The sequence below is a fragment of the Toxorhynchites rutilus genome, chromosome 3, assembly GCF_029784135.1.
Source record: "Toxorhynchites rutilus septentrionalis strain SRP chromosome 3, ASM2978413v1, whole genome shotgun sequence".
In the NCBI taxonomy this organism is placed as follows: domain Eukaryota; kingdom Metazoa; phylum Arthropoda; class Insecta; order Diptera; family Culicidae; genus Toxorhynchites; species Toxorhynchites rutilus.
Genome location: NC_073746.1, coordinates 183,980,580 through 184,007,162, shown reverse-complemented (window position 1 = coordinate 184,007,162; position 26,583 = coordinate 183,980,580). Strand labels below are relative to the sequence as shown.

The following is a 26,583-nucleotide window of genomic DNA, read 5'->3' as shown; positions in this document are numbered from 1 at the left end:
CGAGGATCGTTCCGAGGGAGCGAGCATCAAGGAAGGAGTCGTCTAACCGGTGCATACCCACGAGAGTAGCTATGACGGAGTACGCGTTATGATGGAGGACAAATCCGTTCGACGACGTGAACGTAATTGGTAGAATACATCGGATAGTAGCGAAATTGTACACCCGATTTGAACACGAAGCATTTGAGTTTGGGATCATTGCGCAAATACAGGAAGGGGTGATCGTAACGGAATCCTTCTTGATAGTAAGGTTGTGGCCAACGAGTTTGTCTACATTGGCTCGTTGATAACAAACGAACAGTAATAACAGCCATGAAATTCAACGAAAGACGTGTTACTATGGACACCAAAAATCTCTGAGGTTAAACAATCTTGGACCCCGTACAAAGTTTACCATGTACAGGTATATTATTATTATGAATTCAATAATAATATTAATATAATGTTATATAACTGCCGCATATCAGATTTGAGCAGAGTATGAGAGGCTTCCTGATGGATCATTGATTTTTCTTCAGTACAAAAGTCAACGCACTCCAAAGGCCCCTTTTTATAATTCCACAAACCTCTCCTCTTCTCGCATTCCGCATCTGTTGTCTCCGTTACACGATCTATCCAGAAAATGCATCTGAAACTGGCTCGTGTCTTGTTTTCTTCCGGACTAAACCGAACGGAAAAGCTTTCAAAAATAAGCAGATCTTGAATGATCTGGCGAGATATACTTCCGCTACTATAATGTCTAAAGTTACACCGAGCAGACTACGACTTGTAGCGGCGGATCGGATCAGCGATTTACGATTGAGTATTGCGTTTTCATCCCCTCTCACGGATTAGAAATCGATGGTGTGACAACCAGAACAAGTATGACGTGTGAATCCATTATGAAACAAATATGTTGACAAATTTAAAAAGTTGCCTTGATGTTTCTCAAAATTCTGGACTGCCGTCAGCTCGGAACAGTTGGCCTTGAAGGAGAAAAACCAAATTGACGCTGTCAGACCAGTGTTGCCCCAATAAATGAGAATTATTTTCATGCTATTAAAACAGATTTTTTTAGCAACGAATATTTTCGATGGTACAGATTCTTGGAATAGAAGGTACAAATGAAAAAGAATCCTACCCCTGGTACTGATGATAATGTGGCAACACTGCGCCAGATACGTTTTGAATCCCATTTTCTGGTTCCGCCTTACCTGTCTACGTGATGGTAGATGCTACCTGTGCGGCATGTGTTCTGCAAAATTGGGCTTATTTGTCCCATCAAAAACTCCAACTCTCCCTGTTTTTTCGTCAATTCCAACTTCTCTATCGGGATTCATAATGCTGTCTGACATCATGGATGGAATTTTTATCACGTTCTTCAATGTTTTCGACTCGATCAGAACCATTGTCATGCAAACATCAGAGGAAAAGACCTCTGTGTTGTCAGCTTATATTTGCCTCCGAGTGGCGACTTGCGGTTAGCCGCAAGCCACTTGCTAACATGTGCTCACTCCTTTCTAAGTCACGGTTGATATTTGGAGAATTCAACTCTCACAGAACAGACTGATGGAAATAGTACGACAACGACCGTTTACCTAACGGAGAATGTAATCCAGGATCCCAAAGGTAGTGACCACTTGCCAATCAAAGTTTCTATCACCAATGGGTTGAATTCTTCTGAATCAACAAAATGGCATATGACCCCACAATATACATTGACTGGTAAGCAGATGCGGACTCAATTCTTATAGTAATCAATTTCAGAGATGGAGAATTCTCTATTGCTCTTTAACACTAGAAAGACCGAAACTTAGTATATACCTATATTGCAAAAAAGCAGTCAACATGACTTGCTTGGGCAATCTAGTGTTAACAAATTTGTGCTCTTCAAACTTATGTACATCAAAACAAATTGGATTTTCGAGAAACCGTTATTGCTGAAAATTGAATAATGTGCCTTCCCCGATTCCACCGCTACTAAGGAAGGAATCGTTTCAGTGTCAAGAACAGTATATTTTTTTCGAAAATATTTTTGGCTATAATCCGGGCGATACGTAGTTAAAAGTTAAAATAGCTTCATTCTATATTGTCTATTACGTCGTTATTATTTAGGAAAATATCTCGACAATTAGCGATTTTCTGTCTCGAACCAACGCGTTCACTGCTTCTAACATCTAACATAAGCGTTGAATAATATACTCTTTATATGGAATGAAATTGGTTTCTGTAAAGCTGTGGCAAGTGAGCCTTAAGAGGAATGCACTGAAAAAAAAGAAACTATCACACACTGATTATCAAAACTCTACAAGGCGAAGTTTCCGAATGAATATGAGAAAACAGTGCACACTTTTATACTAACTTATGTCTAAAAGCACAGAAGAACTGACATTGCCATACCACCAAATTTCAGAAAACATGTTATCACTAAGCGGAAACACCGATGTACTTGTATCGATTCATGTTGTATCGAAGCATATCCCACAGTGCATGATGAAAATGACAATTTGGATTTGTTATTATTCGCGGAAAAAACGAAACTCAACGTTAATATATCGTTTCCCAGTTATTTACAATTAAGACTCTCCGACCCAAATAGAACTAAACAGCGTAGACACATGGTACTACACATCGCGTTTTGCATTCGCAACAAATCGTGTGTGGAGAACGTTCAATTGTATGAACTTACCCCAAATTGGTTTGTATCTCTGAAAGAGGAGAGTTTTGGCGGAATTGAATGTGAAATTCATGTTTTACTGCTCATTAAATGGATGTTCGTAATTTGATTGCAGGATATGCGAGGATGTTTATACCCACTTACCTCATCTTGTGGCAATGAAAACGTAACGCTTATTGGGTTGTTCAATTTTCCTTTATACTGGTGCTCGAACAACATCGGGTTATATAGAACGTTTTTCCACTGTCTGCTAAGAACAATAACGGCCTGTAAACCAAACAAGTAAAAATAACGTAGAACACGCATTCTCAGAAACAAACTTACCTGTCTCAGAATGCTCAATTGCGGGACGTATTGTTGTTTGAGATCACCTTCAATTTTCTGCACTGACTCCTCTAGAACGTATTTTTGTAACATGGTGCACAACAAGCAACTAGGGTCTTCCTGAAGTGTTTTAGCAAGTGGAGTAAACACTCCATGATAACGGCTTTTAACGGGTCGATGCACAGTTTGACGCTCCCAAGCATCAGCCATCAAGGCTACCATAACTGCAGTCTGCCGGACGTATAGTGTTCGAACTAATGCAACAACTTTGATTGCTAAACGATTACTAGGATTCATCCAGGCTGTAATCGCCGGAGATGCAGTACTCAGTAGATTCCAGTCTAACCGGGAGTAGTCAATTTTCCTGGTAATTGGAGTCCTTGGCGGAGCGGCAAAATTGAACCAAACTGTTTTGAAATCAATAACACAAGACGAGGTTTTCCCGTTGTCATTTTTCGAAGATACCACCGAATTATTGTGTTTATCACTCACAGAAGAATTCAAATCAGGATGTGCGGCTTGTCCATTTGCTTGATCTGATTCATTGAGTACACACCCTTCGTTTGGTTTGTTTGTTAACCGATCCCTCAACACACTGCTCTCTGTTGTTTTTTCTTTTGGCCGAGATTCGTGAGTAGCTGAGTTCTTATCTTTGATTATACTGGTTTTAGGAGTGGATGGTCTCTTCATGCCGATTTTTGCGAGAGCTTCTGCGGCCATACTACCGCCAGCTTCGTTAAGAAGGGTTACCAAGTTTAGAGGATTGTTACTTGTAACACTGCTCTGATTTACTTCTGGTTCAATCTTCTCCGGGGTTGGTTTCAATGTTTCTTCAGCATTTTCCGATTTTTCAAATTGAGATCTCTTGACAATTTTAACACACACACCCTCCATGCCGCATTCGAACATTATAAAACCCACACCAGAGTTGCAATCTGATCCTGGTTCTTCTGGAATTTTCGTACAGTCAAACATCGCTCTACTTCTGTGTGTTGGAATAGCGGTTATAACAATCTGTGAGTCTTGGATTGCTAGTGGCTCATTTTTCAACCGTCTCAGTTGAGCGTGTGCTTTTCCAACGTCCAAAGTAACTATCAGTTCTTCCAGTTGCTTTTCGGATGTTTCCAACAAGACCGGTTCACCCGGACTGTTATCCGGTCGCGTTTGGGATGACAGATGAGCTAGTAATGCTCTGGTGCCTCGGATCAAGCCGCTCTTCTTCAGCCCACCAGTACGAACCGTTGGTTGGGTATAAACGGTGTGCATTGAAGCCTTTGTTGTTTTACCCAGATGAAATCTCGTAGAAACTCCTTCGAAGCAAACCGCTAACAGAGATGCACAGCTTAATTCTTGCACATTATCCAACGCGGCGAATGATATCACTTCCTCGATCACTGAACTTTGAATCAGTGTTACGTTCATTTTGGGAAGCACAATTAACCCTTGGAGCTGTGTTGAAATACTTTCCTCGTACACATCGGTTAAAACGGGACCACCGGGGCCCTGCAAATTTCGTTCAGCCGTTGATCGTTTAGAATTAGAGTGAACCTGTGACCAATAGCTGAGAGATTGGTCCCGTTTAAGAATGTTCACGGCTTCTACCTTATTCACACAAGAAGCGTGCATATTGTTTATTATAGTTAACGGGTGCACCGTGGCTAGTGTGGGTATGAGCGATTCAATCATTCTGTGAAAATAAAAAAGTACGGTAAAAAATTCGCTATGCATTATCGACGTGCCAAACATACCTTTGAATCCCTTCCAGCAATAGTGGCGTCAACATAACGTCCACTTGTCCTTTAAATCGCACCACCACCGAATTCCTGGTTGCAGTTTCACCCTGCGAGCTCAAAAATTCACTCTCGCTCTCCTTGCACTCCTGCTTGTCGGTATTGTTCCGTATCATAACATTCGGATCCCATGGATGTGGCTTGGATAATGTGGAAATGTTGGAAGATGATGGCTGCTGGCTTCCGCAGTCAGTGCGCGATACAATCTTAACTTCCCGCCAATGCGAATAGTTATCGAAATGGGGAACCAATTTACCACCTATATAAACCAATCCTCCGTCTTCATTTTGCTGAAACATTGGCATCGAAAAGGCATCCGCTCCGAACGGCATGGAACAGTGCGACCAGTTCGTGCATCGTACTTGCGCTAGGTGAGTAACATAGCTGGCCATTAAAAGTGGCGAGTCGACTATGGAGCGATTTATCTGCATGTGTAAGTTGACCAATGTTATATCCTCTTGCGACGAAAGAGCCGAGATGAAAGAACTCGAAGAAAGCGAGTGCGATTCCGAAGAGTCGTGTGGATCAACCTGTGGTCACAATGAAAATTATTAAAATATTGAAATGAAATCATTTCTATTTTAGAAACGAAGTAGTTGTGGCTAGGAAGTGATAACAATAGTGAAATATATATCGAGCGATAGTCTTTTTGTCTATGAAAAAATGCGGTAAGCTTCGGTGCTAAAGTTATAAAGCTTCATTTTATGCTACTTTAGTGAATTATACACAAGTTTCAGTGCGATTTTACATTACATACATCTCGGACAAATGGGTTATCACAAATAAAAGAAACATTTACACGAAATAAGCGACTGAATCCAAGGATCGAGAAAGCTTAGAGTTAAGATCGAGTACCCAGCCATGGTCGCAGGTTTGTGGATGGAGAAGTTGACTGTTGTTTCCCTTGTTTTAATGACCGAAGCGGACGGTTGACAAGGAAATAACATGTCTTGCCAGCTACATCCAAGACGGCAGCCCCGTCACGATACCAGCCACCACGACACAATATTAATAACAATTCAGAAGGAAATACAAATAGGAACAATCGACGATTGCAAACTTTATACTTGGAACCAGGGCTCTGTATAGTCATATTCAACTGAGGATAGTCAGGGGACTATGAAGAAATTCCCCTTCGTATTCGATTGGAAATGACTTTTGGCTTCTTCCAGCAGTTTCTCCGTCAAGATGACTCAACAGTCAGTCGGGCGTTTAGCCTCCTCTACGACTCGACTATCTCATTTCATTCTTCCCCATCAAATGGACTTCATTACATTTTGAAGTGAATCCCCTCAAAATGAATTTGTTTCTCTCTCTCATGTATCACGTATGCATGTATTAATGTTTGAGTTCAACGTGGTTTAACATAAGGCCTGTTAATGAACGTTAAGTCGAAGCGAAGTTACTGGGAAGAGAGTCGATTTTCATTTTTCACTTCGAAGATTTCGGGCCCTGCTCGGAACTGTCTACAACTAAATATCACGGGTTCCAGCATCGCAGCGCAAAATGAACTTTTCCGAAACGGTCCGTATCTGTAGTAGAAGGTGGTTCTGGGCCCTATTATGTAATTCGAGTCGATAAGAATTTTGCTTTTTAATTCTATTTTGTTGTTATAGATACCGAGCTAAGTCAGTAGTATCGACCGAGTGAAAGCTATCGGCACAACTGTAATAATTTTTCGAGTTGTTTGGTTTGCTTGCTGCATATCCTTAGGGAATTAGTTTAGTTTGATTTGCATCCCTAATATTTACTTTTGATACTACTGTCGTATGTCGAGAAAGTATCGTTCAAGCTAATTTTTGGAGATGTGAACGTTCCGATCGGATCGTTCGGATCGAGCCTTTGTGCTGCCTACATAACGCGACGAATGAGAACGTCTAACCATGCGTTAACTTTTCAGTTTTCCAACGACAGGCAAACTAAAGTACTTTCATTCTCCGTTAGGACGTCCACAAGGTCACAACGATATTATCTGACCAACGGAAGACAATAATCTGAATTGACCATATTTAAAAAACGATGCATTCCTGGCATCAACAATGCCCAATACTACCCAACACCGCGACGGTGTAGATAAGCGCATCACCTTTCGAGGATGGTTGATATAGTACAACCGTCAGGTAAGACGCGACAATAGCACACGGAACCGTCGAGAGAACTATTCACACTATTCATATGGCACTAGGTTCTATCTAAGAGGTAAGTAAAAGACGAAACTCTCGGAAAAAATGATGTCATCTACCTAGTGGCGTCGAGTGAAGCTTTCGCACCCGGGGCGGAAGTATCCGTTTGCACCCCCTCCCTCTTCAGTATTTGTATGTGATATATGCCGAATGCTGAAGTATTTGTTAATGTAGGGGTGTTTTTGCTGCTTTTATCAAAAAATTCGACTCCGTTCAGAGAAGAGTGCAGAAAAGAAATGGAATTGGGAGAGAAGAGCATAGTGCTTGGCGAGCTAGTGATACCATTCTCATGTCACTTTACAATCACAACTAAATAGATTTCTTTCTCTTCTTCTTGTTGTCGAATCATAGAGATAAACGTTTGCAGTTCATTCGTCTCTAGGGCCCTTGGGACAACTCACTCCAACCTTCTTCTCCATCTGCCTTGACAAAGACACTTCATTGTCGTTCGACGCTCTTCAGCAAACATCAAACGACGTTCTTGAAATGGATTTCCGGGCGGGCACCATCTTATTTACAGTTTTTTTTATTGTAATTTCAATAGCCTGTTTTCAAAACAATTTTGAGGCTATTGAAGCATGTTTTCGGGCCAATAATTAATAAGCATATAACATATAAAAATATAACATGACAATAATTAATCCTCCGCGGTCGGAATTATTTTTACTTGAAAAAGCAGTGATGTGTAACTTTGTGAGATTATCACCCCTATTCTGTATTTCGATCGATTCGAAATATTTCGAACGACTTGATAAAATTCTATTCTGTATTCCGTTCGAGTTGTTTTTGCATTCGGTTCGATCTGTTTCTCTTCGAACATTGAATGGGCAAAACGTTCGAAATGAGGAATGCGAAATTATAACTCGAACGAAATAACGGTTTCGAACGAAATGGAAATCCGTCGGAATACAGAATAGGGCTGTATATACAGAATATGTATAACTTGTGAGATTATGAAAATGGATGGCTATTCTGGCGGCTTCTACTACTGAACAGAGTTCACCACAAGTTATCCACAGATTAGATGCGGTCTTGTCGACGTTTGACCGGTCCAGTTGATGGGTGTGGACACCATTCACTGCTTTCTGCTTCCAAGCTTCCAAGCAATCTTCTCCTCCACTGGCTGCAGATTGCAGTTGAGTTGCTCCTCCGTTTGCGCCAAGTGCAGTGATCTGAATCCTCTGTTGGCGGCGCAAACTGCCCGGTATAGCGCGTTTTGGTCGGCGCGTTCTGCGAAGTACTCGTGGTAATGACACTCTCTCCAGTGACGCTGTAGGATGGTTCATTCCGGTCTCTTTGAACGCTTTCCTCATCCTCCTCTCAAGGTCTTCTAGGTCAGTTTTGCTCCACTTGACTACTCCAAAACTGAAGGTCAGTAGGGGAACCGCGAATGTGTTGACCGCGCGTACCTTGTTCCCCGCGTGGAGGGAAGTCCTCAGGACACAGTTTACTCGACTCAAGAACTTGTCTCGCAGCTCCGTCTTGATGTCGGAGTGGCGAATCTCGATGAGCTGTAGGAATCCAAAATATTTATAGGATTCGTCACGAACCATGTCTCTTATCAACTCGCCGTCATAGATCCGTAGCCTCCGGATTCGGTAAGCTGTCCTTTCAGCAGGTGGAAACAGCGGCACTTGTCGAGGTCGAACTCCATGCAGACGTCCCTGCTTATTTTTTCGACAACCCGGATAGCTACAACTAGACGCTGACGTGAATCAGCGTAGACGTTGAGATCCTCATGTAGAAGGTATGGGTCACCTCTTCGTGCGCGCCGTCACCATACCTTATCTTATAGCCATGACCGTTTCTATTGAGTGTCCTACTGAGGGGGGTTCAGTGCCAGACAAAATCAAAGCGGATTGAAAGAGTCACCTTGGAATATCCCCTTCTTTATCTGCAGTGTTCTAGACTGCAACACATTTTTCCCATCACTGATGTGCAGAGACGTGCTCCACTGCCTCATCGATTGCTAACGACGGCGGGATCGATTTTATAGATCTCCAATTCCCGGGCGAGAAACAACATGGAGCCATGAGTCTTCCTATAGTCTATATAGGCCATATCTAGGTTCCGCTGGTTATATACCGCCTGACCTTTTTACATCCTTTTTGCTTTCTGTTCTTCTGCGATGTTGTTCGCAGTATTTTGGCGGTTATGATGCTGCTCAGTATCTTGTACAGATTCGATAAGCACGTTATCAATCTGTACTTTGATGGGTTCAATGTGTTGCATGGACAATTTCAACACAACTCTCCTTCTCCCGTCTTAACCACATTTGCCCATCGTGATGTTGTACTGGGGTCTCCCATATACCAGCCCAGAAGTTCGTCACATCACTAATATCTGGTAAACCTTCGCGGTAGTCGGGCTTATCGTCGCTAATGTGGTCGCTTGCACATCATTCTCCAGCCGCTGGCCGCTCGCTCTTACGCCCGTTCCAGGACCAGTTCCAGTTCGGGGAACCTCCTCGGGCAATCACATTCTATCTATTCTTCGTGAACGTAGCTTTATTTTCTGGGTGTATCTACTTTTCCCGGGAAACAGCGGGTTGGCGAGGTATATTAGAGCCATACCTTGTCAGAGGAACCTTTCCGGGGTGCCGCCCCTAATATGGAAAACAGATGTACCCCTACGCCTCCAGTGACCCGGGAGAGATATAGTTCTCTGACCAAGACCAGGTGTTCGCGCCCGATCTAAAAAAGTCGTGAAAGATCTTCGAGGAGACGTGAGATAGGAACATTTGAGACCAACAGGCAGACTCCTACCCTAGTGTTGATCCTAATTTGTTTGAGAATGTTGAGAATTTGAGAAGATTTTTTTCTGTATTATAGTGACTTTCAACACTTTTGGCTGGTTCGTCACTTTTACTTCCATTTTTGGAAGAATGTCGGGAGTGAGAATTGAACTCTTGACTTTGAGCGTGAGAGTTACGGATGTTACACTACGCCAGATTGCCTCCGCTTGTGTTTTTGATACATATGTGGCTTTCAATTCAATCAACAGTTGGTGTATAGGGACTCTTTCTGGAGGATCTGCCGCAAGGTTTGGTTAGTAGTAGACAGTTTTTGGATGAAGTCAGCTTTATAATTCCCCACAAATATGAGGGTTATGCACGTTTCTAATGCTGGTGTTCAAAAATCTGTACTTAATCCTCAATCTACACGCAAAATCGCACCATTCTGCATATTGCATAGCGCACAATTGCCTTCAAAACCATCAGAAAAGAAAATATTATTAAGTTCATTTGAACATTACTGGGTTCAATAATAAACCTCATAGAAACACTTCGAAACTCATAGACTCTACAGTATGAGTGGATTTTAATTCAGACATGGCCATCTCACCATTATAATCATAAGGAAAGACACATTTGCAGTGCAATAGAAAAGATAATTGCGAAGAACAAAAAAGCAACAATTACTTAGGGAGCGCATAGTGGAAAAAAACAAAAGCGACCAGTTAAAAATAATAGTAGGGATTCATTTATCTAGCGATACTACTCACGTCATAAACTGGTTTGAAATGTCGAAATTCGGGGCGAGGTGAAATATTGCTAAATTTACGCAGCGGTGTCACTAAACCATGGATCCGATGCTCCTCTTCGTTCTTGTGAAAGATAGTTTTACATACATGATTTTATATGAGGCGCATTGTCGATATAAGTTTTATGAAATGATAACATGAACGGACACAGATGGCTTCTCACATGTTTGAGCCGTTTAAAAAAGCGAATAAACAGAAACGGTTGAACACATGAGTAATCTGATGTTTATGGGTTCGATCGAAAGAATCCTTTATCTATAAAATTTTCTACGTTGAAATTTACTAAATTTGTTTGAATTTCGCATTTATGCAATTGAAGATAATTGAAACTTAAGAACTATTCTACTAGTTACATATAACTTAAAACAAATAAAGGTTCTTACCAACTCAGCTGTGGATTGCGGTCTAATAGGCAAACTTCGATGCTCCGGTGTGTGAATTTCATAGTCACTTCTGTGTGTAGACAGCTTTCCGTCTAATTCATTTGGCCCAACTATGCTGAGATCGGAGGCGAATCGCTTCTTCGGTATCACAGCGGAAACATCAGCGGCTTTCAGACTTGAGCTTCGCGAGGCATGTAAATCTTCATCTGCCGAAAAGAATGCTTCGGAATGATTCTCCGATGTAAGAGACACCGTACGCTGGACGTCTCGCACGATAACTTCTTCCGTCACCTTTGGACTGATTGAATATTCCGAATCAGATTCCAATGGGTGCGGTTGGGGCGCTGATGACGACAGCTCGGTTTGATCCTCCAAGACACTAGCCGTATCTTCGCCTTGAAAGTACTCCATTGTAAGACGTGAATCCGATGCACTCGTTTTTGGTGGCTGCGCTTTTATTGTTTTCGGCGTGAGTAGTCGTGACTCCGAATCTAACCGTCCACACATGGTGGTCGACATCTTCGAGTTGTTGGCTTTTGGACTAGACTCCAGCAAACGATAATACGGAACGTCATGTGAAATTGTGTTTTGTCTAAAAAAAAATTGACACGTTTGCAACAATTACAGAAAATAAATCAAAAATATTAGATAAAAATATGATTTTCGGAAAAAATTGCGAAGGATATAAGAGCAACAGATATAACAGCAAAGAAAAACGTAATATCACAACAGCCTACTATAAATATCTTGACATGGAGAAAACATAATTGGGTTAACGCCACACGCGCAATGCTTTTATTAAACTAACATTTCCAAAAATAGATAAATGTCCAAACCAAAATATCTGGAGTGTGGAAATTTCTTCAGACCAACAGTTTTGAATTGCAATGAATGATGTATTCCAAAAGAAAAATTAACCAGGCAAACCAGGTATGCCGTATTTACTAAAGAATTGTATCCTATGTTTCAAACTAACCGGGCAATCAATAGAACACAGGTTTACTTGCCAAAGACTGTCGCTTCCGACGGTGGATCGATGGCCAACTCGGATTGCGTCAATTCGGCAAATTGGGGCCGCCTCGATACCTTATCCTCGGTCAATGGAACTTCGCCAACATCAGATTGACTTCAGAGTAAATTTTATTACCAAAATATTTTTTTAATAAAAATTACTTTTTTTTGCCATGCGGAAATTATACCCATGATGTTTTTCTGTGTCAGAATATTTCTAGTAGTCTTTTGTCCCAATCCCAAAACTACGACGGAAGCTGCTTGAGACGGCTTAGATGGCTTGGATGACCCAAAAATCATCTTGGGAGACATCAACGCTCATAACCGTAACATAAAAACCAGACGTCAAGGGGAAATATCAGCGCCGACCTCTTGGAGGTGTTGGAGCTCTCGGTCCCAAATGACGGCACTGATACTTTCGATAGAGCTACCAGCAACGCAGCCATTGATTTTTCCGCAGCCAGTCCCAACTGTGTGTGTAGGCTAGAGTGGAACAGAGCCAACTACCTTCATGGCAGTGATCATCACCCGATAACCATCAGCTTCAACGGCCCGCTGCCGCCACGACTCGCAGACCCAGATGGATTTTCGAAAGAGCTGACTGGGCAGCCTTTCAAACAACCTCCGACTTTTCGCTATCTAGAGACAATCTAACCACCATTGCCACTTTCAATAAAACCATCATGGAGGCGACCGAAGACTCCATCCCAAGAACGAAAACCTCTCCGGAGAAAAAAGTGTTGCATTGGTGGTCTCAATCGGAGACCCAACGAAGAAAGCTGACATCAACAGGTATCGAGCGCAACGGTGGCACCTTTCTAACCGTTAACAGGAAATTGGACTATCGACAGTTCGGCTTCCGGTCGGGTATGAGCACCAATAACTACTTTGCGACTCTAGGAGACAACAGAAACCGTCACCACGTGGAGATGGTAGCACAGGACCTGGACAGAACATGGATTTCGTTAGTGCTGATAACTCTGGCATATTGGGGCGTTGACGGTAAATTACTTCACTTCATCGAGAACTTCGCCACATGCCACATACCTTTGATGTCAAAATTGGTAACATCGGCTCTGTTAGCGCATAAACCGGGCTAACTGCGGTTGGATGGTTCTGGCTAAGCACACTGTGGAAATTGAAAAACACAAGTTTTTGGAGTCCAAATTTTCTCTTTATATTTCACTCATTACACAACATTTGGTAATCACTTTATCGTTGGCGGTTAGGAAAATAACTGGGATCATGAATCACGTTGTGCGTTGCTTTTATGTTTGTCGGAAATTGGTGGGGTGATTATCCGTCGGCTCGACTCGGCTCGCTCGGGTGCTGTTCGTTTGTAATGTTGCTACTTATTTCATCTCGCTCTCGCATGTTGCGGATGATACGATGGAATGAAATGGAGAGCAATTGCTTCGGGTAGTGAATGGAAAATTTCTGTTGCTGACAAAATGGAGGATTTCAATTTATTTGTCCTGACATGTCAGAACACGTAAGCGCTCGCTACACGTGGCGCGAACATTCTCCCGGGGCGAAATGTGATTCAATTATTCTTAACTGCTCGTTGTCTGGATGTACAGCTACGATTTTCCCATTTTCCATGTTTGGGCAGGTGTTGTGTTTTCAGCTATGATGACTATCATGTTCGGCTGTATGTTCGGAAGTTTGTTTGGCCATTTTACACGAGTTTGTAGTGTGGACAAATATTCCTTGGGCAATCGTTCCCAAAACTGGTCCCGTAACAGGTTGAGATATTGCCAACGAGATAAACGATTTGATTGGACGTCTAAATAAGAAGGTCTTGGTACTGGTTCCAACGGTTTTCTTTGCTGGAGATGAGCTGGAGTTATCAGCAGCGGGTCATTTGGATCATCTGAATGAGCATATAATGGACGAGAATTTAGTATAGCTTGAATATGGGTTAGCATAGTGTAAAACTCTTCAAATGTTAAAACAGCGGTCTGAAGAGTTCTTTTCAGGTGATTTTTCACACTTTTTATTCCGGCTTCCCATAGACCGCCGAAATTCGGTGCTCTTGGCGGAATAAAACTCCATTCGATTTCCTTTGGATGAAGAAAATTGACAGTTCTTGATTGCGTTGATTCGTCCTTGAGAAATGAATACAAGAAATGCAATTCACGAGCGGCTCCTGTGAAATTCGTTGCACTATCGGAAAAAATAGTTTTCACCAAACTTCTTCGATTTACGAAACGATCCATGGAGGCTAGGAAGGCATCAGTGCTCAGATCTGTCACCAGTTCTAGATGGATATTCTTTGTTGTAAGACATACAAATAGCGCGATGTAAGCCTTCACGTGTTTTGGCTTATGTTTCCCTTCCTTCACAGTGATTGGACCAGCGTAGTCAACACCAGTTAATTCGATAGGCAAAGCTGGAACCACACGATTTTTCGGCAAACTGCCTATCAATTGCTGAACGTCTTTCGGATTTATTTTAAAACAGGTAACACAGCTGCGGACGATCCCTGACCTTGCCCTTGTCAACCAAAATTTCTGGCGAACCGTAGCTATAAGTCCTAATGACCCGATGTGGAGATTTCCGACATGTAATGCGTGAAGTAGTGATTCGGTAACTGGATGACCATGCGGTAGAAGTAATTGATGCTTTGCATCATAAGGTAGAGTCGAGTTTTGAAGACGACCACCAACTCGTAACAATCCTTTTTCATCTATGATCGGACATAGTGAAGATAATTTGTTTGGTGTCTCGCCATTGATTATACTATTCACCACAAATGAAAATTCGATTCCTTGAATCACCTTCACGATGCATTCTAAGGACTGTCTCATTTCGGAAACCATAACAAACGGGGTTTTGATTCTTTCCGATGGTTTTGATCGTAAATTTCGAGTAAAGCGTTGAACATAAGCGATGACTCTTTGTAATTTCCGGAAATTGCTGAATTTTTCAAACACTGGTAAATATTGAGTGGAGATAGATGTAACAACTATAACATGTTCTTTAATTCCAGGAAGACCTTCATCAGGAATGTCAGGAATTGCTTCAACATCATAGTTCCTAAGGTGCAAGAAGTCTGGTCCTTCCCACCACAATCGATTCTTCTTTAGATCAACAGGATACTGACTTCGCGAAACAATATCAACTGGGTTGAATTCTGTGCGAACGTGTCTCCTTTCGCAATTATTCGTTGAGCGATTCATTTCGATAACTCTGTTGCGTTGGAAAGCCTCTAATTTATGAGCCGACTTCTTCAGCCAGTACAACACAATTTGACTATCTGACCACAGCCAAATATCATCAATGGATAGTTTCATTGCGGCTGAAACCTTCTCCACCAATCGAGCCAGAAGTAATGCAGCATATAATTATTTTCTGGGAATGGTCATCTCGATAATCGGAACAATTTTAGAATTGATGCACAGTAAATTAACTGTTACTGATCCATCCTTCTTAAAACATCGCAGGTAGACACACGCCCCACATGCCTTATTGGAAGCATCGGCAAATCCATGTATTTCTATACGAGTGGAGTTTGATTCAACCATGCATATAGGCGTCCGCAGTTCAGCAATCTCCGACAATGAGTCTCTAAAAATAATCCACTCTCGAAGCAAGTCAGAATCCAACTTATCGCCCCAATCAATTTCGGAGGTCCAAATACGTTGCATCAGTATTTTAGCAAGTACTAGTACAGGAGACACTAGTCCCAACGGATCAAATAATCTAGCGATTTCTGAGAAAACGTACCTCTTAGTGACAAGCTTGTCAATGATAGCATCACCAATTTCGAATCGGAAACTATTAGGAATTGAATCCCACAATATTCCGAGTGATTCAACTGATCCACACACAGAAAGTTCATCGAATGTAGTGCAGATTTCTTTCGCCAACAGCTTCTGGAATTCTTCTTGTAAACGGACTGCTTCATTGTTACTTTCAGCTCCAGACAATACATCAGTAGTGAGCTCTAACACCTTTAATGGTTCTGAAGGAAATTTTCGCCAGAATATGCGCTGGAAGCGAGTTTGATGTTCATCAATATTAATTTGTCGATACATCTTGCTGATGTCAGTGATAAATGCACGACGATGTTTTTTAAATCTCAGGACCATCGAAAAAATATGGCTCTGTATCGTGGGACCTTCCTTCAGTACGTCGTTTAAAGAATGTTGAGATGATTTTGCTGTTCCATTAAACATAACTCGAAGCTTATTTGTTGTACTAGAAGGTTTTAAAGCAGCATGAAGAGGAGGATAATAGACTTGAACACTTGACGGATCCTGCCCATCATCGATTTTGTTACCATAACCAACATTGAGATATTCATCAATGAAACTGCAGTACTGACGCTTGATGTCTGGTTGACGGATGCTACTTAGATCATTTTCGGTTTCTCTGAGTGGAAGTTGCATGATGAATCTCCCGGTTTCATTAAGACTGTGTGTTCGCTGGAAAAGCTCTTCAGTTCTTTCCTTTTCGGTTGTGTGTAATGGGCTGAATCCGACGTCTTCTATCTCCCACAAACGTTGAATGCTTTGTATAAAATCTTCAGTTGTTACCTCATTCGAATGTATTTTTGTTTGTTGATGTACTATGACTGGAAGCTGATTACTACCTGCTGAGTTTTTCTGCACACCACCTGGATCGGTGACATAAGCTTGAAGTAGTTCCTCGATGGTGGTTGACACTGAATTGAAACGGCTTTCAAAGTCAATGTAGATTTCCTCTTGAATCTGAATCGCTTCATCGGCAATAATCGCAATTACTTCGCTGTGGATACCACTGAACTCCGAGTATGCCGAATCGACATTTTTAGAAAACGTTATCAGTTGCGCCATACTGACTTGGTTCCTTGCAGTTATAAGAGCATCCTGCACACGAACAATCTTCTGATTCGCTTGTTCACGTTGACGAAATAAAGACGCTAATAGTATTTGGCTGTCAGAATCGACAGCGAGCTCCCAATTAACAAAACTTATAAAACTTGCAGACTCATCTGCACACTGTGTAAGTGTCGGCACTGTCTTAGAGCCTTCAGCACTGGTGGCTTTGTTTGGGATATATTGCGTCGTCATTTTTTACGGTATAGTTTGTTTATCGTGTAACACTGTTCTTCACGTTAAAGAACCACAAATGTTCTTTTTCACAAAAACTCACGTTGTTTAAGCCACGAGGGACGCTTACTGGTACAATATTTTTTCACAGATTCACAAAAACTAATTGCAAAAGGATATCGATCAATTGCAACGCAATGTTCTTTCGACACCTCTATTCCTAAACGTCGTTTGGCAGCTTCACGCAGAAGCACTACCACAGGACATTTTCAAATAAGTTGATCAACTGCTACGCAATGTTCTTTCAACTTATTCACTTCACGCAAAACACCTTTTTTCTCGAATGAAGGGTAGTTTCACGCAGAAACACTACCACAAGAGGATGTCACATATGTTGATCAATTGCTACGCAATGTTTTTTCAACTAATTCACTTCACGTAAAACACTTGTGAATGAATTTTATTCCACAGGTTAGCAGAAGCCAATCCGGTTCGAAGGACCAAATGTTAGCGCATAAACCGGGCTAACTGCGGTTGGATGGTTCTGACTAAGCACACTGTGGAAATTGAAAAACACAAGTTTTTGGAGTCCAAATTTTCTCTTTATATTTCACTCATTACACAACATTTGGTAATCACTTTGTCGTTGGCGGTTAGGAAAATAACTGGGATCATGAATCACGTTGTGCGTTGCTTTTATGTTTGTCGGAAATTGGTGGGGTGATTATCCTGTCGGCTCGACTCGGCTCGCTCGGGTGCTGTTCGTTTGTAATGTTGCTACTTATTTCATCTCGCTCTCGCATGTTTCGGATGATACGATGGAATGAAATGGAGAGCAATTGCTTCGGGTAGTGAATGGAAAATTTCTGTTGCTGACAAAATGGAGGATTTCAATTTATTTGGCCTGACATGTCAGAACACGTAAGCGCTCGCTACACGTGGCGCGAACAGGCTCCCGGCCTGTGGGTGGCCGAGAGAGGATTTTTATACTCAACGCAGAAAAGCGGCTATATGGTGTTATGCAGCGACAGACATCAGGGTTCCAACACCAGGGTCCAGCTATACAAAAACTACATCCCTCGCCGGAAGAAGGCTGAAGATCCTTAGAGTGCTGCTCCATCATTTCGAAGAAGTAGGGATATAAGCTGTGCCACACGGTTGAATCATTTGAAAACTATCTCCAATCCGCACCGAAGCAACAGCAGAAAGATCCGACCACGGAAGGCCAAAGCTATCATCAGTAGTCGCCTCGCCGATGGCCTCAAACTGACGTGGTTGACTGGAGACAAGTTCCCAAAAACTCTGGCACCGATCTATAACAAGGCACCTGCCATCAACACCAGCTGCCATTGTCTGCGCTGAAAATAGATAATCACCTTCCGATCTAATCCTAGACTCAGCGATCGTATCGTATCTGTTTCTAGTCGGAAACTAGCGGACCCACCTGACTGCTCTTAGCAATACGTTCCTGCAGCGGATGGCGCATTCCACCTTCCTCCTGGTGGTGCATTCCACCCTCCTCCTGGTGGCGAAACAATCCTGGTTTGGTGCAAACGACTGAAGGTTCTCTACTGTTCCCATGCCGTTGTATCAGGAACAACTTCTGAACCGGAACGAGCTCGGCCGGTTTGATAGAATCCTTTAAGGCCATCATAGCAGGAAAATACCGTCGCCACGAGATCAGATATTCGGACAGCTCAAGAGGACCATCTGTCAAGTCTTTTCAGCCGAGATGGCCGGCATATTTTAGGCAACTAAATTTCGTCTTCCAAGACGCTCTTGGTTGTCTACGAATCGGCGAGAGCCATTGATGCCATCGGTGTTGTCTGGTCCAAACATCAATGGGGCCATCAGGAAGTACCTATTGCCCGACACTATGCTCCCCGGAACAGCAACATCAGGGACGAAACAGCCGACCGATTAGCCGGAATCGTTCACACCGTTCACATCGGACGTGAAATTGTTGATCACCAACTCTTTTCACACGTTTTGGACCTAAAGGTGGTTTGCAGAGATAGCGCAGTTCCTCAGAAAAGTCAAGGGCTCGATTTTCAGGTTTGTAAGTACTCTGTCTGCTTCCTCTGTCATCCAGATGTCATTCCTCCAATCCAAGGTTCGAATCAATCTCGATACGTAAAAAAGTCCTTCAGACGGCTTGGCTCAACTCTATTTCTCTTTAATCTTGTTGTTATATTATTCTCTTCACTACATCTGCCACTGACTCTTCCACGTTCAACGGTTCCTTATTTATGCATGACTCCGGCACTGGTACTTGTTCATTCTCATGTGATTTTTCAGCCAGATCCTTTGGATCAGCTGTATCGTTCAGTAAAACCTTCAAATGCGCAGTTACATCGCTTTCTTCTTAACAACGATGAAAAAACTGGAACTGGAGAAAACTCTGAACAAAGCTTGTCCTCCATTCTCATCCGCTTTGCTGTATCTGTATCTCCGATCTCTATGTTGCTAGGTCTTGCTCGTCGCCGGCTACCTGCATTATTCTTCCTCTTTTGCTTTTCCAACATATCACGATCTCTAACTGCCTCATCGGAACCAGTTACAGAAGAGACAGTTGACCGCTTTGTACGAGTACGGCGACCAAGCGTTAATTCAGATGGTGATCTGCTGGTAGTTGAATGTTTGGCCGCATGATATATTAGCGAAAAAAATTAAAGATTTTAAGTTGCTTAGAAGTACCATCTCCTAGCATGTTCCGCTGACCATTGATTGGAAAAATAAATTCCTTTGTTGTTTTTGAACTTTACACACTTCGATCTGATTGCGATCTCTTGCTTCATCTCTCTTTTCTGGAATCCCCACAATGCCGCTCATGACCTCCGAAAAGTATTTCTCAAGTCCACACTCCATTAATTGTTGGTGTAACCGGAGAACATAATGGGCAAAGCGCTCATTTGGAGACTACCGCATGTTCCGCAGCTTATGACGTTCCAAGACATCCTGTTTGTGACTCCAGACCGGTCGATTGCTACATCATACCAAGGCTTCTGTAGCACCACCAGTGGAATATCCTCGGTTTCCTCCAAGCTCTTAAACATTCTCTGGTGTTGCGGTCCTCCAAAATGTAGCATCTTGGCTCGCATGAGTTTCTGATCGATGATTTGGTATGATTCGAAGTAGTATTCTAACGATTCTTTCCATTCTTGCCGCTTTTTGGCTCTCAATTCGTTAACACCGGAACATCGGACTAGGCATTCTGCTTCCTTAATCCGCTCGTTGTATCCGTCCTCGCATTCTCAAACGTTCAATCTTCTCCCTCCTCCAGATGTCATTTCAATAACCCAGGTTCTTTCGTCATCAGGCATATTCAATTTAAAAGTGAAGATTATGCATATTGAAGGTAAACTCTATTCAGTATAGAACCCTACAAGGACGTAAAAAGAATGACAGAACAACGAATCCTATCTAGACTGAGGACCGAATACTGCTCGATCGGACACGGATTCAACAGAGGACATTTGCGCCTACTCTGCGACCACTGACAAATTCACAACTTCGTCGAACACTTCCTATGTGGTTGCCCGAAATATGATGTTCTGCGAAATCTCTACGGAATCAGAGGTAGTATGCGAGATTTATATACTCAGCGCAGAAAAGCGGCTATATGGTGTTATGCAGCGACAGACATCAGGGTTCCAACACCAGGGTCCAGCTATACAAAAACTACATCCCTCGCCGGAAGAAGTCTGAAGATCCTTAGAGTGCTGGTTGATCACGAAATTAGCTTGCTGTTGATATCTTGAGCGATGATTCAGCCAGAGTAGCGGCGCTTTTCTGCTCTTTGAAAGATGCCGAACTATTCTTCAAGATCTAACGTCTGAACAACGGATCAGCCAAGAAAATCTTTGTTCCTTCCCTCCAAGATGAAGAGGAATAAGAACATTTTGCCATCTTTATCGGCACGGCTTCCTTTCCACTGACCAGGGGTCATGACCCGAGGACCTTGCCATCTGGTCCAGCAAGCAAATGTCAAACTTTCTTGTTAAATTGTTTTTAAAAAGGCTTTTATGTGCTCAATTTTTGTGACATTTGAAGTTCAATTTTCATGTAATAATTTCATGTACAATGATTTGGCGAATAAGACCAGGAGGCTGAAAATAAATAAAGGAGGAGGACTCTAAAATAAAGAATTAAAAAAAGTAAGCTGTTGTGACATTACGCTTTTTCCTTCGTGGCTATTTCTGTTGTTCTCGTTCCCTTCGCGAACTATTTCCGGTCAAGAAAAATATTATAGTAATATTGCCTCACCTTCCACTGGAATATGAAAATCTTCTGCCTCGACTGCGGTCACCACTGAGTGGAGAACCGTTGTCTTTCTCCTTCACTCGTTCCAGCGAAGACTTTCCTGATTTGTCGCCTCCGTTTCTAATCAACGTATTGTTCGGTGATATATCGCATTGTTTCTGTGTGAGAATCGATTCATGTTTCGACGGCAGAGGAGATTTTGAGTCACTGCAAAACCTCGTGGCGCGCAAGTTTGGTTTACCAACGTATTCGTAGCATTCCTGGAGCGAAACCGGTTGTAAACTGTAAGGTGGTGTGTGAAACACTAGTTGATCATCATGCAACAGACTCTGCCCGAAGCCATATTCACGTGTGCTAGGATGAATATGATAGCGCGCGATATTGATGAATTCCTGAAGATCTTGGGCCGATGGCTTAAAAAACCGAGGGCCATTTCTGTTGCTACCGAAGAAAGCACATCCACCTACGCATCCGCACCGCACTGGATCACTGTTGTTAGACCATAGGAACCACAACCTTTTAGCTCGATCGTCGTGAAGTTTCAAATAACTGTGGTAAGAGGTGGGATTTGCATTTTCACATTGAACATTACGATTATTGCACGTATACTCACTTGTGTTGCACCAGATGTAAACAATGCTCCGGAATTGGTAGCGCAGAAGCAGCCTCAATGATGACCGGACCCAATGACAACGAGCCAACTTCCAGCCACGGTTCGGTTGAATCAATATCTTTGTTGATACTTTTCGTTGAATGTATTGAAGCATAAATTTCCTCTTTCTCCCGTCGAAAATGATCTGATTCATGGTTCCGTCGATTGTTCAACGAACCGTACGGATCGTCTGGATTCTTATGATCTTTGGAATCACGGCGATACAAGTAAGGTACCTGCTGTTGCTGCTGCTCCGTTGTTTTCTTTTGTTTCATTCCGCAGCTAGACTCATCTTTTCGATCTGCTTCATGTTTAGCATTGTTATGAATGTGTGCCTTAGTAGAGCGACTACTTCCCGTAGTGTTAGTATTACTGTGTGAATTGCCATTACTGTGAACGAAATGTCCTCCCGTTGAAACGAATTGCCGCAGAAGAATCGTCGGAATCAGACTCGTTACACCGGACTTTACTTGTTGGCCATGCAAATTACACGTTGCAGTTCGAATAGGTGAAATCCATGTATGCATCGCTGTTCCATTCTCAATTAAATAAAAATCCACTGCATCAACTGCTATTCGGGTCATACGATATTTGATATCTTCCGTTGAAGGACAACGGTACTTGGAATCTTCTTTGGTGTGTGGACAAACATTGGTTGGAACACCATGGTGACAATACCGAACGGTTTTAGGAGATTTTAGTTCATTCTCAGAATCTATTGTTAGAAATGCCAACGTTTCCAGCCCAGTTATAACATTGCATAATTGTGGTATTGTCATTTTGCCAGACAATTTGCCTAACTGCACCTCCAATAACCAAGCGTACTCAACAGTCTCTTCCTCGAGTTGTCGTCCTTCGTTGCTGAACATTGCATGACCACGGACTTGAACCGCTGAAAGAAGCAAGTGACCTTGTTTGAGATGTTTATCCTTCGAAGGCCTGATAATGTTGTCAGATGATATGAGGAAAGACGGGCTCACAAGAACTTGAAGTTCGGTTTCGTGGAAGCGTTTCTTCATCTCGAATCCTAAACGTTCAATTAGGACCACGGGGCACGGTGGGTCATTGTCATTGCAGTTTTTCATTATATGAGCTTGCAAATCATGAATAGTAACGCTTACTGTCACTTCCAGTGGCCGGTACAATCGTGGATCGAAACGCTTAGGTTTATCGTCAATGTTGACACTTGTTTCAGACAGCGATTTGTTTGGATCGTCCTTGGAGCTTGTAGATTTGGCACCACTACCAACTCCACCACCAGAACTGGACTTTGAATTCGACTTCTCCATATCCGAAAAAGCTTGATCTTCGCCGAAAATGTTCTCTTTCAGGTGAATAAAATTCTTCAAAATAGATCCGTATGCGAGCATTATTGAGGAACCAATTTCAAGCTCAACGGACACCTGATCGGGTGGCAAAGTAGTGGGATCAAATTTCGGCTGACCTGCACTGCTCCAGGTTATCGCAGGTGATTTTCTCATCTTTGGAATTCGCATTGGGCTGAGCAAAATTTCTTCCTTCTCGGGCGTTGTGATGTCGGCTTGTGGATCCGGTCCTAGGGGTGGCATCGGGTGGTAAATATACTTAATAGAAAGAGCCACAATGGGGACCGTCCAACAATCGATCCAACCAGTCGATCGCTGACAAACGCGACGCCACTTTTTCGACATTAAGTCGCTCTGCTTTTTTATGCTGCCGTCGCGCATCAAAATTCTTGCGTTTTCATCCATTCCTACTAAAATCGGTTTGACGCTAGATTGTTCCGGAAGATACATACTCAAATCTAGCCCTTCTCCATGTATCCAAAACACGATAGGGATTTTTAGTGGCAGAAAGTCGTTGAACGGCAAACTGAAGCTCAAATCGAATAAATCTCCACAAAACGCAAGATGATGGTTTTCCTGGTTAGTGCTGGAGCAGTCAATCCAGTTGTACTCATTGCTGAGGGTAATGATTTCAAACTCCTTCAAGATAACACCAAACTTCCACGTATAAGGTACAAAGCTCAGTATATCTGGTCTAGCTTTGGAGGCCCAATCCTCTATGAGATCTTGGAAGAATTCCTTGTGAGAAAAGACAATATAAGCGGTTGCCTTGCTACCAGTAAAATTAATTGTCCATTCTTGATGATCATTCCATCGAACTGGATAGTGAATTTTTACGTTGAACTGTAGTGTTTCACATTCTGCCAGACTACGATATTGCAAACTAGTGGTTGCTTCTACATGTAATAGCTGGCCCGTCACCTTGGTTTTAAAACCATCTTGCAGGGTAATCCACGGCAGAGTTAATTCCAAATAAGAACCCGCTCCAATATTTACATGAACTGCATTAGTTTCTTTGTTCTTCGAGAACAAAACGTCGATTGTAGCTTCATTCAATGTGCTGAGGCTCACATCAAATGATTGGATTTCTCGTCGATCACCCGGTTTGGGTGGCTTTGTTACCTGCATAGCTTGGTAGTCTGGAGGGAAGAAAAATCTAAACAAATGATCTCGTTGTCGATCCGCCCACGGACCATAGCTGAAATCTGTGCCTTTGCCACATTTTATGTCAATGCCCCATACTGGAGGCGACGCTTCGACAACATCCCCATTAGCTAATGTCAATGTAACTGGTTCTTCAGGAACAACACCCGCCTCATCCATGTAGAAATATAACTCCATATTGTTGGACATCATTACAACAAATCCTTCTCCCATGTAACGAGGAGGCTCGTCAACAAATCCGGTGTATTTCGGGCTTGGAGCTAGCAAAACTTTGGCATTCTCAAGCTTCGCCTTCACGAAATGCATGAAATGGTCCAGTTTAGAAACAGCCGGTTTGGTACTGTAAACACAATGGGCTTCTTCGACACAAATCGATAACGTTGTTGGAGTCAGCCGATTACCAAAGGCAAATCTTCCAGAACATATGTCGATTTTGATCACTGGAATAAGATCCCTCCAAGTCGTAGCGGTCATTGCTTCCGGTCGAGGCTTCTTAGTTTTTCCATTTTGTTCGCCACTCTGCCGTTGATTCTCATAGTTCATCACTTGCTCCTTGATACGAGCCATTTCTTCTACGTTCATATTCTCCGTTGGAATCAGAACAGACGGTTTCAATCCAAAAGTTCGCTCTAATTTGGCGTAAAGGTCCGATCTATTGTAGACATGAAGCTCGAGTCCATTAAACATAACTGAGAGCCGTGTATCGGAATGTGACAAATCCTCCGACACATCCTTCGGAACATACGATCGCCACCACCGGAAGATGAAATAACCGTCCTGGACCCGGACTGTGTAGTCATAGTTGATGTATACCACGTCACGAAACATAATCTTTCCAGCAAGAGGATTCACATTGAGTGAACCTATTTTGAAGTAAGCACCTCTGATGAATAATCGGTTCACAAGTTTAGTGACAAAGTATCCGAATACCCGTGAATTGTAAAAAGTAATATACGTCACCCAGACGATTGATGAAACCAGCGAAAACAACAGCCATACCTAAAATGATACTCAAGTTATTAAATTTTGATACGAGTAATTTATTTTTGTTACCATATTTTTGTCCAATTTCATCTCTTCAAGTGACTGAGTCGTGTTGAATTGTCCCATACTCAAATCCAGATCAATAAGATCTGGATTCTCAGACACTTCGTAGCTCATTTTGGCTGGTAGTAGTTACCTCCCTAAAAAGCAAAAAAAAAAAATAAACGGATGGTATAGAAAAAATCAATTAGGAATTTATGTATGTAAACAAAAACAAGCCGGCAAAACATCGTTTCAAAACAAGCATGTTAGTATTTGTATTATGTTCGATAACAGAAAAAAATCACTACCACACCGAACCACAATCAGCAGTTTTCTATATCAGTCAGATTCAACAAAACAAAATGTCAATTTGTTTTTTTTTCTCATGGTTTGACAGCCCATCCTCAGAAGAAAAAAAAACAGTATCAGTACAAATTGAGCAATTATTTCCAAAATCAATGGACTGGATTATGAAACGCGATTTCCTTTTGTTGAAAATACGATAAAAACTGAAGTAATTATACCCATTGGGGTTCTGACGAAACTATTGATAGTGAATTTTCATTCTCAATATCACCATGACACGTAAGTTTGGTACCACAAATTAAGCTATTCAGGCATGTCAATTTCCGAGAATTTTATCCTAAAAACACTACTTACCCCCTTTAAAAGATAAATAAAGACTATTTCACTTAAAACAATAAATGGAACGCACGAATTTTAAAGAAAATTGAACATCACAGACGAATTTTCAATCACTATCGCCATTTTATTTTTCTCTATTTGACAATTTCTGCGGCGGCACAGACGTGGTACAGATGATAAGCAAACCAAACTCAGCCTAAAATAAAAGATAAAAAATTTGAAGCAGGACGAAAGGTGACATGCAGTTTGAAGTAATATATTGTCGTTTAAGCACAAAATCGAAGTTCGCTAGCTCGATTAGCGAAACGATCTTTACTAGTGAAGCAAGTAAAACTGTTAAAGTTTGACAGCAGTTTTCCAACAAGATTTATGTTGTTTTTCGGGACGAAACAGTAGGGTTTATTTAAAGAAAATTGGATGAATAAATTTTTCACTAAAATATAAATTTTATGCTTCAATAGCCATAATTACTTAATAATTTCGTAATCAGCATGCTCATTTAACTGTTTGTGATGCCCTTTATAGTCATTACATCTTGGGTATTTGTAGAAAGGATTTAGTTCGCATCTATGGAAAATCATT

At 42.0% G+C, this 26,583-nt stretch overlaps 1 protein-coding gene across 2 annotated transcripts in view; it reads right to left on the bottom strand.

Moving 5' to 3' along the window:
- The window catches only part of LOC129779710 (bridge-like lipid transfer protein family member 1), a 52,321-nt gene extending 26,177 nt beyond the window's left edge, over positions 1-26,144 (bottom strand). The window contains exons 1-9 of one of the 2 annotated variants that reach the window (XM_055787338.1): positions 26,017-26,144; positions 25,384-25,514; positions 21,803-25,329; positions 21,193-21,738; positions 10,880-11,471; positions 10,458-10,559; positions 4,729-5,300; positions 2,981-4,667; positions 2,801-2,923 (exon numbers count right to left, since the gene is read on the bottom strand). In XM_055787338.1, coding sequence (XP_055643313.1) covers positions 2,801-2,923; positions 2,981-4,667; positions 4,729-5,300; positions 10,458-10,559; positions 10,880-11,471; positions 21,193-21,738; positions 21,803-25,329; positions 25,384-25,491 — 7,257 coding nt within the window. In that variant the 5' untranslated portion in view covers positions 25,492-25,514; positions 26,017-26,144. The remainder of the gene's footprint in view (positions 1-2,800; positions 2,924-2,980; positions 4,668-4,728; positions 5,301-10,457; positions 10,560-10,879; positions 11,472-21,192; positions 21,739-21,802; positions 25,330-25,383; positions 25,515-26,016) is intronic. The other variant, XM_055787339.1, reaches the window with a different exon arrangement.
- Positions 26,145-26,583: the final 439 nt, after the last annotated feature.